General features: G+C 45.0%; 1 protein-coding gene across 1 annotated transcript in view; it reads left to right on the top strand.

Annotated features, from left to right (window-relative positions):
• LOC311246714 (NACHT, LRR and PYD domains-containing protein 3-like) overlaps nt 1-14635 on the top strand; it is a 59109-nt gene that overhangs the window by 33817 nt on the left and 10657 nt on the right. The window contains exons 12-13 of the mRNA XM_084336934.1: nt 4798-5057; nt 13516-13632. Of these exons, the coding sequence (XP_084193060.1) occupies nt 4798-5057; nt 13516-13632 (377 nt within the window). The remainder of the gene's footprint in view (nt 1-4797; nt 5058-13515; nt 13633-14635) is intronic.

Below are 14635 nucleotides of genomic sequence, written 5' to 3'. Positions count from 1 at the left end.
CTAATAATCGTATAACCTTTTATAAAACCGTCTTATCGCAGACACTTTGGCCAACGTTGATGACATGACCTTTTTACGTCTGTAAATTATATAATGCCCCAAGTCTTTATACAGTCCACTCTGCAACATTTGAATAGGCGAGATTCAAAACACAATGCCAATAATGAGAAAAGTTTGACACAGTGTTAGTTTGATACAGCTCAAATGAATCTACAGCTCAGCTTTCTCATGGTGTACATATTCTGGCATCAACTATTGACCTGTCCTTGACCCTCCCCAAGATCCCCTGCCCCTACCCCCCAACTACTTAAGAGGAGCTTAGTCCTCAGAGGTTTAATTGATATTTGGTCATCATTTGTCATCAAATCAATAATTGAATGAATACATTTTTGCCAATGCAAGGAATGCACTGGAATTTGCCTTGGTGATATTCAGTAGATGTACAACTTAGTACAACAGATAGGCCTACTGTTACACATGCACTCCAAGCTTGATCAGCTTGTTGTAAGCATTAACTAGTGATGCACGGCTTTGGGACTTCTGGAGTCAACCCTGACTCCGACTCCTACTAATTACAGTTAAGTGAAGTTGACTCTTCAAATCCATCTTTCAGGCATATTTTGGCCTTTTTGGGAACTGAGCTGACTAACCCGGAGTCGACTCCGGCACTTAAGACTGGTGAAGATGGAGGAATCTTTTGGAGTCGACTCTCCATTTGATTGATTGAAAACTTTATTAACAGATTGCAGAATGGGTACAGTACGGCTCAATACACACAATTGTTAAGGGGATGCAGACCAGAGAGTCTTTCGTCTTGTTTACATCAGGGTCCCCCATTTTCAATTAATCATGACATTTATGACATCCAGACATCTATGACATACAAGATATACAAATATACAGTACTGTTTAAGAGACAGAGTTTCTAAAAGAGAATATATACATTTGAGGGGGATGAAACTGTACATTGGAGGGGGTTGGGTGGGGGAGCGTTTGTACATTTACCGGGGCCAGTTTCGAATGGCAGCCTCCCGTAGGTGCTCTTTGAGAGCGGTTTTGAAGGTGGGTAGGGATTCACATTATTTTATGGCTGTGGGTAGGGCGTTCCACATTGTTGTGGCATAATTGTGAAACGTGTTTAGTCCCTTGTTTGAGCCGAATCTGGGTTGAACATGATTTGTGGAACTCCCTCTGGTGTTCTGGTTGTGGAATTCACTGACCTTTGGGAAGTATTTCGACATGTACATGGGTATCTTAGTGGTGTAGTGTATCTTGTAGACCAGGCCCATTGCAAGTTGCTGTACTCTGTCGTCTACTCTAAGCCATCCTAGGTTGTCAAAATGGGCAGGGGTGAGGTGGGTTTTAGGAGTAAGGTCAAGCAGTTTGTTTTGTGATGTTTGTAATCTTGTTTTTAGTGCCTTTGGGGTGCTTTGGTACCATGAGGTGCAAGCATAGTCGTAGTACCCTTGAATGAGTGCTCCTGTTAGAGTCTTCAGGGTATTCTTGTTTACCAGAGAGGAGATCCGGTACAAGAATCTTGTTCGTTAGCTGACTGTCCATCACTAGCATTAGCTAGCTAGTTTCCTAGCTTGATTAGCCTAACTACTTATACAAAGAGAGTGGCCATTTCTGCATCACTGGAAAATAATTTTGGACTCAATTCTTCTCTGTACTCCTGTCCTTTATCCTTTTCGCTCTGGTCGAGCTGCTACTGTTCTTGGGTCTGTCATTGCAAATGAACCCTCTGGGGGGGGCGACCTTTCAAGTAGGCGAGTGCCATGTTAAATATCAGTCTGTGTAATAATAATAACAACTTTATTTGTATAGCACCTTTCATGCAGAAATTGCAGCTCAAAGTGCTTCACAGCTGTAAAAAAGACAGGCATAAAAGGAGCAATGCATAAAGTGTAGCAGCAAAGTTTTTTCACATTAGGATCTAACATCCCAATAGGCCTCTTTGTTTACCGTTTGATTCCATTTTTAAGAGTAAAATAGAATAGACGAGTAAAATAGTGCAATAAAATAGTTAGTAAAATAGAATAGACAGTAAAATTATGATGGGTACCGAATTCGGTACTTTTGAGGTACCGAACCGAAACACGTCGGTACTACCGAGTATCGATTCAAGTGAGATACAGAATTTTTATATTTAAAAAAAAAAAAAAATGTTTTACCTTTTTTCTTTTCATGTCAACGTTCACACGCACAATATATGCTTACCTAGGATTTGACTTGATTCAACAACAAAGCAGTCGGAGCAATGGCAAGCCGAAAACTGTCGAAATTAGACTAAAGTACCGAAAAAAGGTACCGTTGGGTACCGGTATCGATTCACAGGTACCGGTACCGTATCGGTTCAAATGTGAAAGGTACCCATGCAGTGCAATAACATAGTTCAATAAAATAAAATAGCCCTCATTTACGGTACAATAATCATCGTTTTTTTTTTTATCCACTTTTTCTCCCATTTTCTATTTTTATCCCATCCCAATTTCGTATCGTCCAATTCTACCCTCCCCTATCTCGAACGCTGTTTCATGCCTCCCACAAGCCGGCTGTAATGTGGACGTGTAAGCCATACATTGCACGAGTCCCCTCCGGTACTCGAGGTGGCAGCCATCGCATCTTTTCACCTGCGCAGCGCGATCTCTCAGCATCAGGGGTCTGCGCTTTGGAGGGACGCCGCCCCCATCGCTTCCTGATTCTACTGCGCAGGCGCACCAACCGACCTGTAGGAGTCTCTGTCCACAACGTCCGATCCCCACCCATCAGTTTTCCCACCCTCTAATACTGCCAATTGTATTAGTACGGACGCCCAGCCAAACTGAAAAAAATGTGGAGAGCTGGGCTCGAACCCAGCGTCTCCAGCATTTGTGGTGAGTGCCTTGCCCACTGCACCACCTAGCCGCCCCCAATAATCATAGTGTTGATGTAATGAGTCTAGGCGGCACAACAGAGCAGTGCATCGCTCTTAACTTTATAGAACAACAGAGCAGTGCATCGCTCTTAACTTTATAGAACAACAGAGCAGTGCATCGCTCTTAACTTTATAGAACAGAGCAGTGCATCGCTCTTAACTTTATAGAACAACAGAGCAGTGCATCGCTCTTAACTTTATAGAACAGAGCAGTGCATCGCTCTTAACTTTATAGAACAACAGAGCAGTGCATCGCTCTTAACTTTATAGAACAGAGCAGTGCATCGCTCTTAACTTTATAGAACAACAGAGCAGTGCATCGCTCTTAACTTTATAGAACAACAGGGCGGCTAGGTGGTGTAGTGGACAAGTCACTCGCCTCCAGTGTGGAGACGCTAGGATTCGCGTGTTCGAATCCAGCTCTCCACATTGTTTTTCAGTTTGGCTGGTCGTCCGCAGTAATACACATTGGCCGTATTACGGGGAGGGAAAACTGAAGGGTGGGGATCGAACGTTGTGAACAAGCGACTCCTACAAGTCGGTTGGTGCGCCTGCGCAGTAAAATCAGGAAGTGTCGGGGGCAGCGTGAGCCTCCCACGCGTTACTCCTCGACACTGAGAGAACGAGCTGCGCAGGTGAAAAGATGCGACTGCTGTTACCTCAAGTACCGGAGGGGACTTGTGCTATGTATGACTTAGTCCACATTGCAGCCGGCTTGTGGGAGGCAAGAAACAGCGTTCGTGACAGGGGAGGGTTGAATTGGATGATACGAAAAATTGGGATGGGAGAAAATATAGAAAATGGGAGAAAAAGTGGATCAAAAAAAAAACTTTATAGAACAACAGAGCAGTGCATGCTTTTGAGTTTCTTTACAAAGTTCAGTTCTAAATTACAACAGAGCAGTGCATCGCTCTTAAAGGTGACATGTACTATAAATGTCATTTTTCAGTCTCTAGCATTGTATTATAGTAATAGGAGTTCGTATCAATGTGTTTTAGTGTCTAAATACCATATTGGCGGATTGCTCTGATTCAGCTCAACCCCTTTCCTCCTCCAGTAAATCAGGCCATTTTGATTTGAACAGCTGATTTACGTCATTCGGCCGCTGGGTAGCAGACAGTGATGTGATTGGCTCTGTGGTTGTAGCTAATGCCCGCCCACATTCTACCTAGACTGACTGTACACAGCGAGTGGAAACCATTTCCTCATACTCTGCATGGGGAGAGAGAGAGAGAGAGATAGAGAGCACTTGGGGGGGGGGGGGGGGGGGACCTGCCTGCCACGCGCCACACACCCGCAAACGGGAGATTGAAAGAAAGGGGGAAAAAAAACCACAAGCTGCCGCGCGGACTCTCATCACCGAGAGGGAGAGAAAGGAAGAGAGAGGGAGGGAGGGAGAGAGGGGGCCTTGTCAATAACGGCCTGTCTTTTTTTCTCTCTCTCTCTCTCTCTCTCTCTCTCTCTCTCTCTCTCTCTCTCTCCCACCCCTTCCCTCTCTCTCTCTCTCTCTCCCACCCCCTCCCTCTCTCTCTCTCTCTCTCTCTCTCTCTACCAGACCAGTGCAGACTGTGTGGACTGACTGTCACTCAAAGTGCTTATGGGCGGAACCAGGCCATAACAGCCTGAAATCTTGAGGCTGAAAAATGATGGTTTTGAGTACTTGATTAGAAATATAAAACAATGCATTTTTTTGGGAAAAAAAACTTACAAATGTCTTCAATAGACTAACAGGAATTGTGTAAAGTTGCCCAAATAGTGCTAGGAATAGCAGTACATAGCCCCTTTAACACTTTGAGTTTGCAAAGGTTTCCGAAATAAGAGAATTCCATGCGATCACACAGAGATACGAAACAAACAACGTTTTTTGTTGTCCTCCACAGCTCTGTCCTGTGACGGCCTGTCCGTCGTCCACATCACCGATGACGGGTTGACCATCTTGGAGCCACTGCGGATTACCCAGACTCACGTGGTTGTGAATGTACAACACCTCTCAAGCTTCGGTTTGACATGGCTCCTCGAATGTATGTTCCCCTCGACCAAAACTGTCAGCAGCCAGGTTCTGCTTCTCCTCCGGCCGCCGGGGAGGCGAAGACGAGTCCTGTATGTGTTCATGCTAGCGAGCAACGTGCCACAACAAGAGGTAAACCTGATCACCCGGGTTTTCTTTCTTTCAAAGGTGTTTGTATTGTTCAGTAGGAGTGAATAGAAACAAACACGTCATTTGTAATTATTTAGTGGCAAAGTTGTAGCCATTATCTCTATGCAATTATCTAGTGGCGAAGTTGTAGCCATTATCTCTATGCAATTATCTAGTGGCAAAGTAGTAGCCATTATCTCTATGCAATTATCTAGTGGTAAAGTTGTAGACCAAGTTTAAAGCTGTGGATATTCTTTAGTTAAAATAATTGTTAAATAGCTCTATATTCTAACAGCCAGCACTGATATACTGTGTAGAGTGTTTGGTCAGTAACATGGGTCTCCCAGTCCCTCCACTCTGCAGTAAATAGAAAATAGATTTTCTGGTATCCCTTCCCACTTTATCCAATCAGGAGAGAGAACCCTATATCTTTTTTGTTTACCCATTTCAAGAAATCTTGCCAAGCCAAATGTGCTTACTGCACTGGTAGATTATTATGCTTGTTTCAAGGACACATTGCTTAAAACAATATTTGAAAATGTTTGCAGTGTGGAGTTCTCTCTCCTGATTGAATAGTGAGAACTGGATACCAGAAAATATATTTACTGCAGAGTGGAGGGACTGGGAGACCCATGTTACTGACCACACACTCTATATCAATGGCTGTCGGAGAGAGGGGCGTAGCTGTAGATTCTGGGCCCCATGAAAGAATTTATTAGTGGGCCCCCAAGTAATGCGAGCGCCATTTATTTATTGATGAAAACGCATAATATGGTTTTTACCTAATACATTCGGATCAGCAGTTCAGCACCTGCACTGTTGGTGGGTGAGCCTAGTAAAGGATGTCGCATTGCGTTCATCTTCAATGAATGGACCAATGCAATAGTCTACCAAAGAACCTTGAGTCGCACTAGGCTGGGAACAACCCTGGGTCAAGTGATAGTAAACTGGACTGGATGAACAACATCGAGGCCCTACAGGAAGGGACAGAGCAGACTGTTCTTCCTGAGAAGGCTCAGGTCTTTTAATGTCTGCAGAAAACTGCTGCAGATGTTCTACCAGTCTGTGGTTGCTGGTGCCCTCTTCTTCGCTGTGGTATGCTGGGGGGGCAACACCAACACACACAAAATAAACAAACTGGTCAAAAAAGCAAGCTCTGTGGTGGGAGCGGACCTGGACAGTCTGAATCACATTTTTTTCTTTTTTTATACCTTAAACATATCTTTTTCAAGTTCCAAGTTTTAATACTCTTATCAACATGCGAGTCAACAAATGCTTGCTTTATGCAGCCATTTAACACAAAAGGATGACCCTCATGCATTGCAAATTTGCATCAAATTCAAAACAGAGTGATGCACAAAATAACTTAAAAGAAAATAATAATTTAAAACAATGAATAAAGTGTGCATGAAATAATAGGGGAAAGAAAACGTTAGGAACTTGTTACATTCACCCACACAAGGGCTGAGTAATCACCCCCCCCCTCTCTCTCTCACACACACTCTCCCAACTCTCTTTCTCTCTTACCCCTTCCTCATCTCTCTCACCCCCCTCTCTCTATATATCTCACACACACACACACACACACACACACACACACACACACACACACACACACACACACACACACACACACACACACACACACACACACACACACACACACACACACACACACACTTCAGAAACAAACATAGTATCAATGAGAGCATCAATCATACACCTGAGTGATGTCTAGTAAAAAAATAAATAAAAAAATGTTGGCCCCCCCCCCCCCCCCCCCCCCCCCCCCCCCAGTGCTGGGCCCTTGGAATCATCCTAAGCTACCCCCCCAGCTACACCCCTGAGTAGAGCTATTATTTTAACATGTAACCAGAAACCGTGGGTGGATAGTACTATCAGAGCAGCTCTGAAATCCCGTACCACTGCCTACAACCTGGGCAGAGAGTCAGGAAACATGGAAGAGTATAAGGCTACAGTCTATACTCTGCGCAAGGCTGTAAAACTTGCAAAACGGACATATGCTGATAAACTGGAGACACAAATGGCACAAAATGACACAAGAGGCTTATGGCGGGGACTGAGTGAGGACAATAACTGACTACAAAGTCAGCGCCCCCTCAATGGGGAGCGACGACGCCTCTCTCGCGGACAAACTCAACTCTTTCTACACTCGGTTTGGTGTAGACAGTGGCGCCGCTAGCTCAACGGCTAGTGACGTCACTGGCGCGCCGGCTGTTGTCGAGGGGGGGGGGCAACCGCGGGGGGGCGGGGACGCTCTCTCGTTGTCGGTACACAGTGTGAGAAGAGCATTTATGCAGGTGAACACCAGAAAAGCTGCTGGCCCAGATGGTATAACAGGACGCATACTTAAGTCCTGTGCCAACCAGCTAGTCCCTGTGTTCACCGCCACATCAATCCCTGGCGGAGTCAGTGGTCCCTGCCTGCTTCAATATGTCTACCATCATCCCTGTACCAAAGAAACCCTCCCCAACATGTCTCAATGACTACAGACCGGTGGCACTCACCTCTGTGGCCATGAAATGTTTCGAGAGGCTGGTCAAGGATCACATTTGTGCCTCCCTCCCCAGTGATATGGACCCTATGCAATTTGCATACAGGCCAAACAGGTCCACTGACGATGCGGTCTCCCAAGTACTGCACAGCACCCTCTCTCACCTTGACCGCCAGAAGTCATTGACTACAGCTCAGCGTTCAACACCATAGTCCCCACCAGACTGGTGGACAAGCTGATCGAGCTGGGTCTGAGCTCCGCTCTGAGTGCCTGGATACTGGACTTTCTGAGTGAAAGACCCCAGGCGGTCAGGGTGGGGGGTCAGACCTCCAACACCATCACCCTGAGCATCGGGTCCCCCCAGGGCTGTGTTCTGAGCCCCCTGCTGTACTCACTTTACACACACAACTGTGGGGCCAAGTTCAGCTCCAACTCCATAGTGAAGTTTGCGGATGGTGGTGGTGGGGCTGATCTCGGACAACGACGAGAAGGCCTACCGGGAGGAGGTTGAGGTACTGGAACGCTGGTGCCAGGACAACAGCCTGCTCCTGAACATTGGTAAAACCAAGGAGCTGATCGTGGATTTTAGGAGGAGACAGCAGGAGACACATACACCACTGAGGATAAACGGGGCTACCGTGGACAGGGTGAGCAGCTTCAAGTACCTGGGGGTCCACATCTCAGAGGACCTGACATGGACAACACACATAGACTCAGTCGTAAAAAAGGCGAAGCAGCGCCTCTACCACCTGAGACAGTTAAGGAAGTTCAGAGTATCTGGGAAGATACTCCAGTCCTTCTACTCCGGAGCTGTAGAGAGCATCTTGACTGGAAACATCACTGCCTGGTATGGCAACAGCACGGCACAGGACAAGAAGGCCCTACAGAGAGTGGTGCGCTCAGCCGAGCGTACCACGGGTATTGCACTACCAACCCTGCAGGTCCTATACAACAAGAGGTACAAATCCAGAGCCTGCAGGATAATGAAAGACCCTCACCACCCCAACAACAGCCTGTTCATGCTGCTGCGGTCAGGCAAACGCCTGCGAGCACCAGTAACGAGGACAGAGAGACTTAGGCTCAGCTTCTTCCCCCAGGCCATCAGAGCCTTGAACACTGAACTCTCCACGCACAAGCACACATGAGCACACACACAACACACACACTGTACACGCTCACACACTAGCAGCCACTTTAACATGAGCACACACACACTCATGCTGCACACGCTCACACTATGGACACTTTACAGAAAGAAAGATCACTTTAAGAATAGTATAGCTTGAGATCGTATAATATAGCATGTATAGCAGTGTACATAAAGACCCAATGCCTCATCCGTAGCTAACAGTGTACTGCACTGCCACAGGACCTGTGGCATGCTCTGTAAATAGCCCATGTACAGATACCGATATGCCTACTTTGTTTACTTGTTTTTTGCACTATGTCGCTCTATTGGTTGGACTCTTATATTATTACTTGTATTATGCACATCGTTGCGGGCGAGACCCCCCGCATTTCACTGTATACCTGTATGCCGTGACAAATAAAACTCTTGTATCTTGTATCTAAGTTGTACATTTTGATCTTTGATAAAAAAAATTATCTAGGATCATGGCAAGTTTGTGTACTGTTTATTTTTGTGAGTAGCGCCACCATGTGGCCGAACGACACAAGACTTGGCACTAGTGTTGTCACATTACCAAAATGTTCACTTCGATACCGATACCAGCCTAAGTATCACGGTACCGGTTCTAAACGATACCACGGCAGAAGCCTAAAATATCAGGAACAGTAATGGAATATAATATTATAACTGAACATGACAAATTATTAGAGAGAGAGATTCGGGGATGTCTATTCAGCTGACGCTGGTTGCTCAACTGCATCAGGCTTGTAAAGGCCGATCCATACTTACTCCCGCTAGTCGCATCCGCGTGTGCGCATTGGTGCGCGTGATGTCATTTGTGTAATTCTCATCGGCGTGCTCATCCGCGCGCATCAGGCGCGCGTGGCCGCGTGCAGCCCAGATTTTGTAACCGCGCGGATACCGCGCTTCTGTCGCGTGCCGACTGCGCATGTGCCAGCTGTCAAAACAAAGGCAGTCCTCGGCGCGCCGCTTCCGGACGCCTGTATCCTTTCGGCAACAAACCTTCCCTTCCGCGTTGCTCTGATTGGCCAGCGATCTACGCTCGTTTCGCCCCTACGCCGGTAACGCACGCATGCGCATTTAGTTTTTACCCCACACGCTCATTTTGCCCCCACACGCCCACACGCTCACACACACACGCAGGTTTAATAATGCAGGTTTTTCCGCCACGCCGGTAGACAGGGACGCGAGAAGTCCGCGGGGAGTGGGGGTGCTGAGATATCGATCGTTTTTGATTACTTTTTTTTTTTTTTATATAATTTTTTTATATATAAAATATATATATTATATAATTATACTTGTAGTTGTATTGTCTGCGAGACATCGCCACCACGCAACACGTCAAAATGCTTGCTATCTGCAAACAGCTCCACTGTCTGTCACGTCATAACCAACACTCTCGTTCACTAGAGGATACTATGATGAATTGAAAATGGGGGACCCTGATGTAAACAAGACGAAAGTCTTTCTCTGGTCTGCATCCCCTTAACAATTGTATGTATTGAGCTGTACTGTACTGTACCCATTCTGCAATCTGTTAATAAACTTTTCAATCAAACTTTTCAATCAAAACTGCTGCCCAACTCCGCGCTCTGAGCGTGCGAGACAAGTAACCGTTCTGATGCACACATCACAGCCCAGCTTACCCCACCTGGCTGTTGCGCCCTCCCTCTGCAATTCGTTCCCTGCATACATGATCGCCTACATGCAAAAGGTCTTTGATCACCCTCCCGGGGGCTCGGATAGTTCTGCTGGCTTGTTCATATATTCCTTTACTGCGAATTCACCGTCCCAAAAGTTAACTATCCCAGGCAGGGCGCAGCCGCTGTGTCTATTTTTTTTTACCAACGGATTTCCAGTTCCGCGTTGACGCTTCCAGGCCGCTACACGCTGTTAATAACACTGCATTATCGAGACAGCGCCCCTATGACGATCTGAATGAATTCCAAGAGTAGGGTAAATCTGCAGTGCCGTTCCGCTCTGTTACAGATTGACAGGTGGTGACAAAGCACAAGACTGGGCATTTATTTAAAAAACCCTAACCACATAACAGATATTTAAAAGGTAATTAACAGGCATGTTCTGCAACATATATCCACTCTTGAACAATGAAAAACTCCTTTTTCTTCTATTTACAAATAAGAGCAGCTCTGAAGGCTCACGGAGATGAACGTTATTTCGATTGATATGAATAGCTAGTTACGTTAATATAGAGAGATGATAAATTAATTAAACGTAAAAAAAAAAAAAAAATTGAACTAAGAGTGATTTGAACTTGTGACCATAGGCTCCACAGCAAGCTGGTGAACGAGTTGAGCTAAGTGTGTCGATGTTAAAACTGAGTGACGAATGTATAATTTACACTTGTGCCAATTGCGTGCGTTTGTCTAAGTATTATTATTCTAAATATTATTATTATTATTATTATCTACCGGCGTGGCGGCAAAACCTGCATTTCTAGGCGTGTTCGAGATTGATTTCGGCTCGCCTCGAAAGTAGACGAGAGTAGCATGCGCGCGCTCGCACGGGCGTAGGGGCGAAACGAGCGTAGATCGCTGGCCAATCAGAGCAACGTGGAAGGGAAGGTTTGTTGCCGAAAGGATACAGGCCTTCCGGACACGAACACAGAGTATGAACAGAAGCGCGTGCGCAGCGTGTCCGTGTGCGCATGCGCGTCACTTTCCGAGTATGCCAGAGGCCTAAAGGGCCAAAATGGATGTAATTAGGTGTAATGGATTTATGTGACCATGGGGTGGCGCTTCTGTTATTTAAGCGCCAGGTACATTGTAAGAGGTAGGAGTTTGACCTGGAAAGGGCAATGGTTTTTGACCGCAACACGCAGGTTAACGCAGGTTGTAGGTCACAGGTCGCTGTTTGAACAAGCCGCAGGGCGAAATGTTTGTATGCAATTAGTTATTATATTAAATTATTTATCTGTTTATGGAGCCCAATATATGCTGTTTTGCACAGTGAAGCAAAATAAATATATATCGTTTTCCAAGAAGAGCAGCCTGCATCCGAACACTGACACACAGCGAGCTGACGGTTTGGTATCAGACCAAACAGATATAACGGCGCGTCAGCCAGGTCCATCTACAAGATCAAATTGCTCAGTAGCTCCGTATAAGACGGGAGCTCCTTTAACCCATTCTCCGCCAATCACGTGTTAAGGCGGGTTTCTCCGCCATGCGTTGTCTGCCAATAACTCCGTAAGGCGTTTTTGAGATCAATATTTCATATTTTCGTCATGGTATTCATATTTCACCCACGGAGTCTTGGGTGATGCTGTCTGAGCCATCACAACTCTGCAACGCTTCAATACCGCCACCTGGTGGCCGATCGGCGAGTTGCCAAACCGGAAGTGCCCATTGTAGCTCGGTCCGTCCCCTATTTTCGTCTGGCCACTTGCTTATCGTCCCGGGGCTCAATACAGACACCGTCGATATGGATCTTTGCCATAACTCAATAATCAACATGATTTGGACGTGTATTAGTAATATACAAACCGGAAATGGATCGCATCGATCAACATCCCATAATTGGGATCTGTTTGCTCCACTCTCATCGCCCAACGCCACGAGGAGACTGGGGTGAGTTTCAGCGTTTTTCTTTACCATTTTCGATACAAACTGCTCTGATCAATATATCACCCATACTACATAAATCATTTAACATCATAAGCTTTCACTGACACATAAGGGGGATACACATGTATATAGGAGACACACACATACGTAGCTGAGACGCACATATATATACACATCTGAGATATACACTCACATAGGGGGCAGAGGCGCACACGGATACGAAACACACACAAGAGATAGGAGTACAGTCACATACCAGGAAGATGCACACACACACATATGAGGCATGTACACATGCTTACGTGATACACGTACCCACATACATGTGTCGGAGACATGCGTGCATGCATGTTATCATGCACAACTGCATATGTCTGGGGCGCTTTCTCTCACATGCAATATGGAGAAGGGTGGCATCCCGATAGAGGATGCAGCACATACCTGCTCGAAGGTAGTTCGGTCTACATGCAAGGTATATATATCAGGAATGTATACGCATATTGTATAGTATAGTATGTTTCTTTTTTCGTAAGTCTTTTTTTATTTTCCATGTCAGTTATTAATGTATTTGTATGAGTCCTTTACATGTTTTGTATGTTCTTACAAAAAAGAAAGAGGCAAATCCTGGAAATTGTATATGATGATGTGGAAAGAGGTGTTTGGAATGTTGGAGAGATTTGTGCAAAAAAAAAAAATATTAAAAAAAAAAAAATCATTTAACATCGGTCATTGAATTATAAACGACCCCCCCCCCCCCCACGCCTTCTCAGGAACTTAGCATGTCTTTTTTTTTACCATGCATATCTTGTGTCTTACCTATTTAATTTCTTTCTATGCCTATTTGTATTATTGTATTTTGCACAATCAATGCGGGCATGACCACCCGCATACCACTCTATGCCCTGGTATGTAACTTACAGTATGTGACCAATAAACCTCTTGGTTCTTGATTCTCAGATGGGATGCCACAGTGTCTGGTGGGGCTTCCTGGTAACATATTGGATGCCTTGAAGCTCTTGAAACCATGTGATTTTTGCCATTTGGAGCTTGCAACACCTTAAATGTGCTGGCGCACTTGTGTCTCTTGTGAAGTACAAGCAAACAATTGTCTTGCTAACTCGTGATAGTAGAATAATGTGAAATGTTCTATTTCTGTTAACTGAATAGTAATAATACTAAACTATCTGATCCACTTGTTCTGATTTGAAGGTAAAAGCACAACATGAGAAGACAGAATGCCTCACCACCACATCCAACTGTGTTCTGACCATCGGCGAAAGATACAGCCTGCGCTGCACTCCAGAGACGTATGAACTACAACCTGAGGTAAGGATTACACACACATGCACACATATACATACACACACACACACACACACATACATACATACATACATACATACATACATACATACATACATACATACATACATACATACATACATACATACATACATGCATACATACATACATACATACATACATACATACATACATACATACATACACATACACATACACATACACATACACACACAACACATATACACACACACACACATATACATACACACATACACTTAAAATCTTTATTTATGTCCACATAAATACAATGGCAAATGGCTGCTTTTTATATAGCGCTTTTATCCAAAACGCTTTACAATTTGTTACTCACATTTTACCCATTCACTCACACATTCACTCACACACATGCACACACCGACGGCGGAGGCAACCATGCAAGGTGCCAACCTGCTCATCGGGAGCAATTAGGGGTTAAGTGTCTTGCTCAAGGACACATCGACACGCTGCCCGGGAGGAGCGGGAATCGAACCGGGTCAGTGCAATTGGACATGGGTTATTCTGTTACATTCGCGGCCAAATTGGCAATGGCAATCAAAGTTACACACACACATAGGATGATGAATCAGGCAAGTAGTATACAGCACACACATACACACACACACATATATACATACACACACACACACACACACACACACACACACACATATACAGACACACACATACACACACACACATATACATATACACACACACACATAAATACACACACACATACTGTACACATACAGTACACACACACAAACACGACACATTACGATCACAGTTTAAATTGGATTGTAGACGGTTTCAAAGTGACAACAGTAACATTCTAAAAGGACCCATGTTTATTTCCTGTTGCAATGTTTGCTGATGCAATAACTTGCAGAAAATACTGTTCCCTAGCAACATAATTCCAGTGAAACCATGGTTACCGCATCGCTGGTCCCTGGCTGTAACATTTAACACTATGCTATGCTAGCTA

This window comes from Notolepis coatsorum (genome assembly GCF_963971535.1).
Source record: "Notolepis coatsorum genome assembly, chromosome: 19".
Classification (NCBI taxonomy): Eukaryota; Metazoa; Chordata; class Actinopteri; order Aulopiformes; family Paralepididae; genus Notolepis; species Notolepis coatsorum.
The sequence above is the reverse complement of the archived record's forward strand: the minus strand, read 5'-3'. Positions and strand labels throughout refer to the sequence as shown.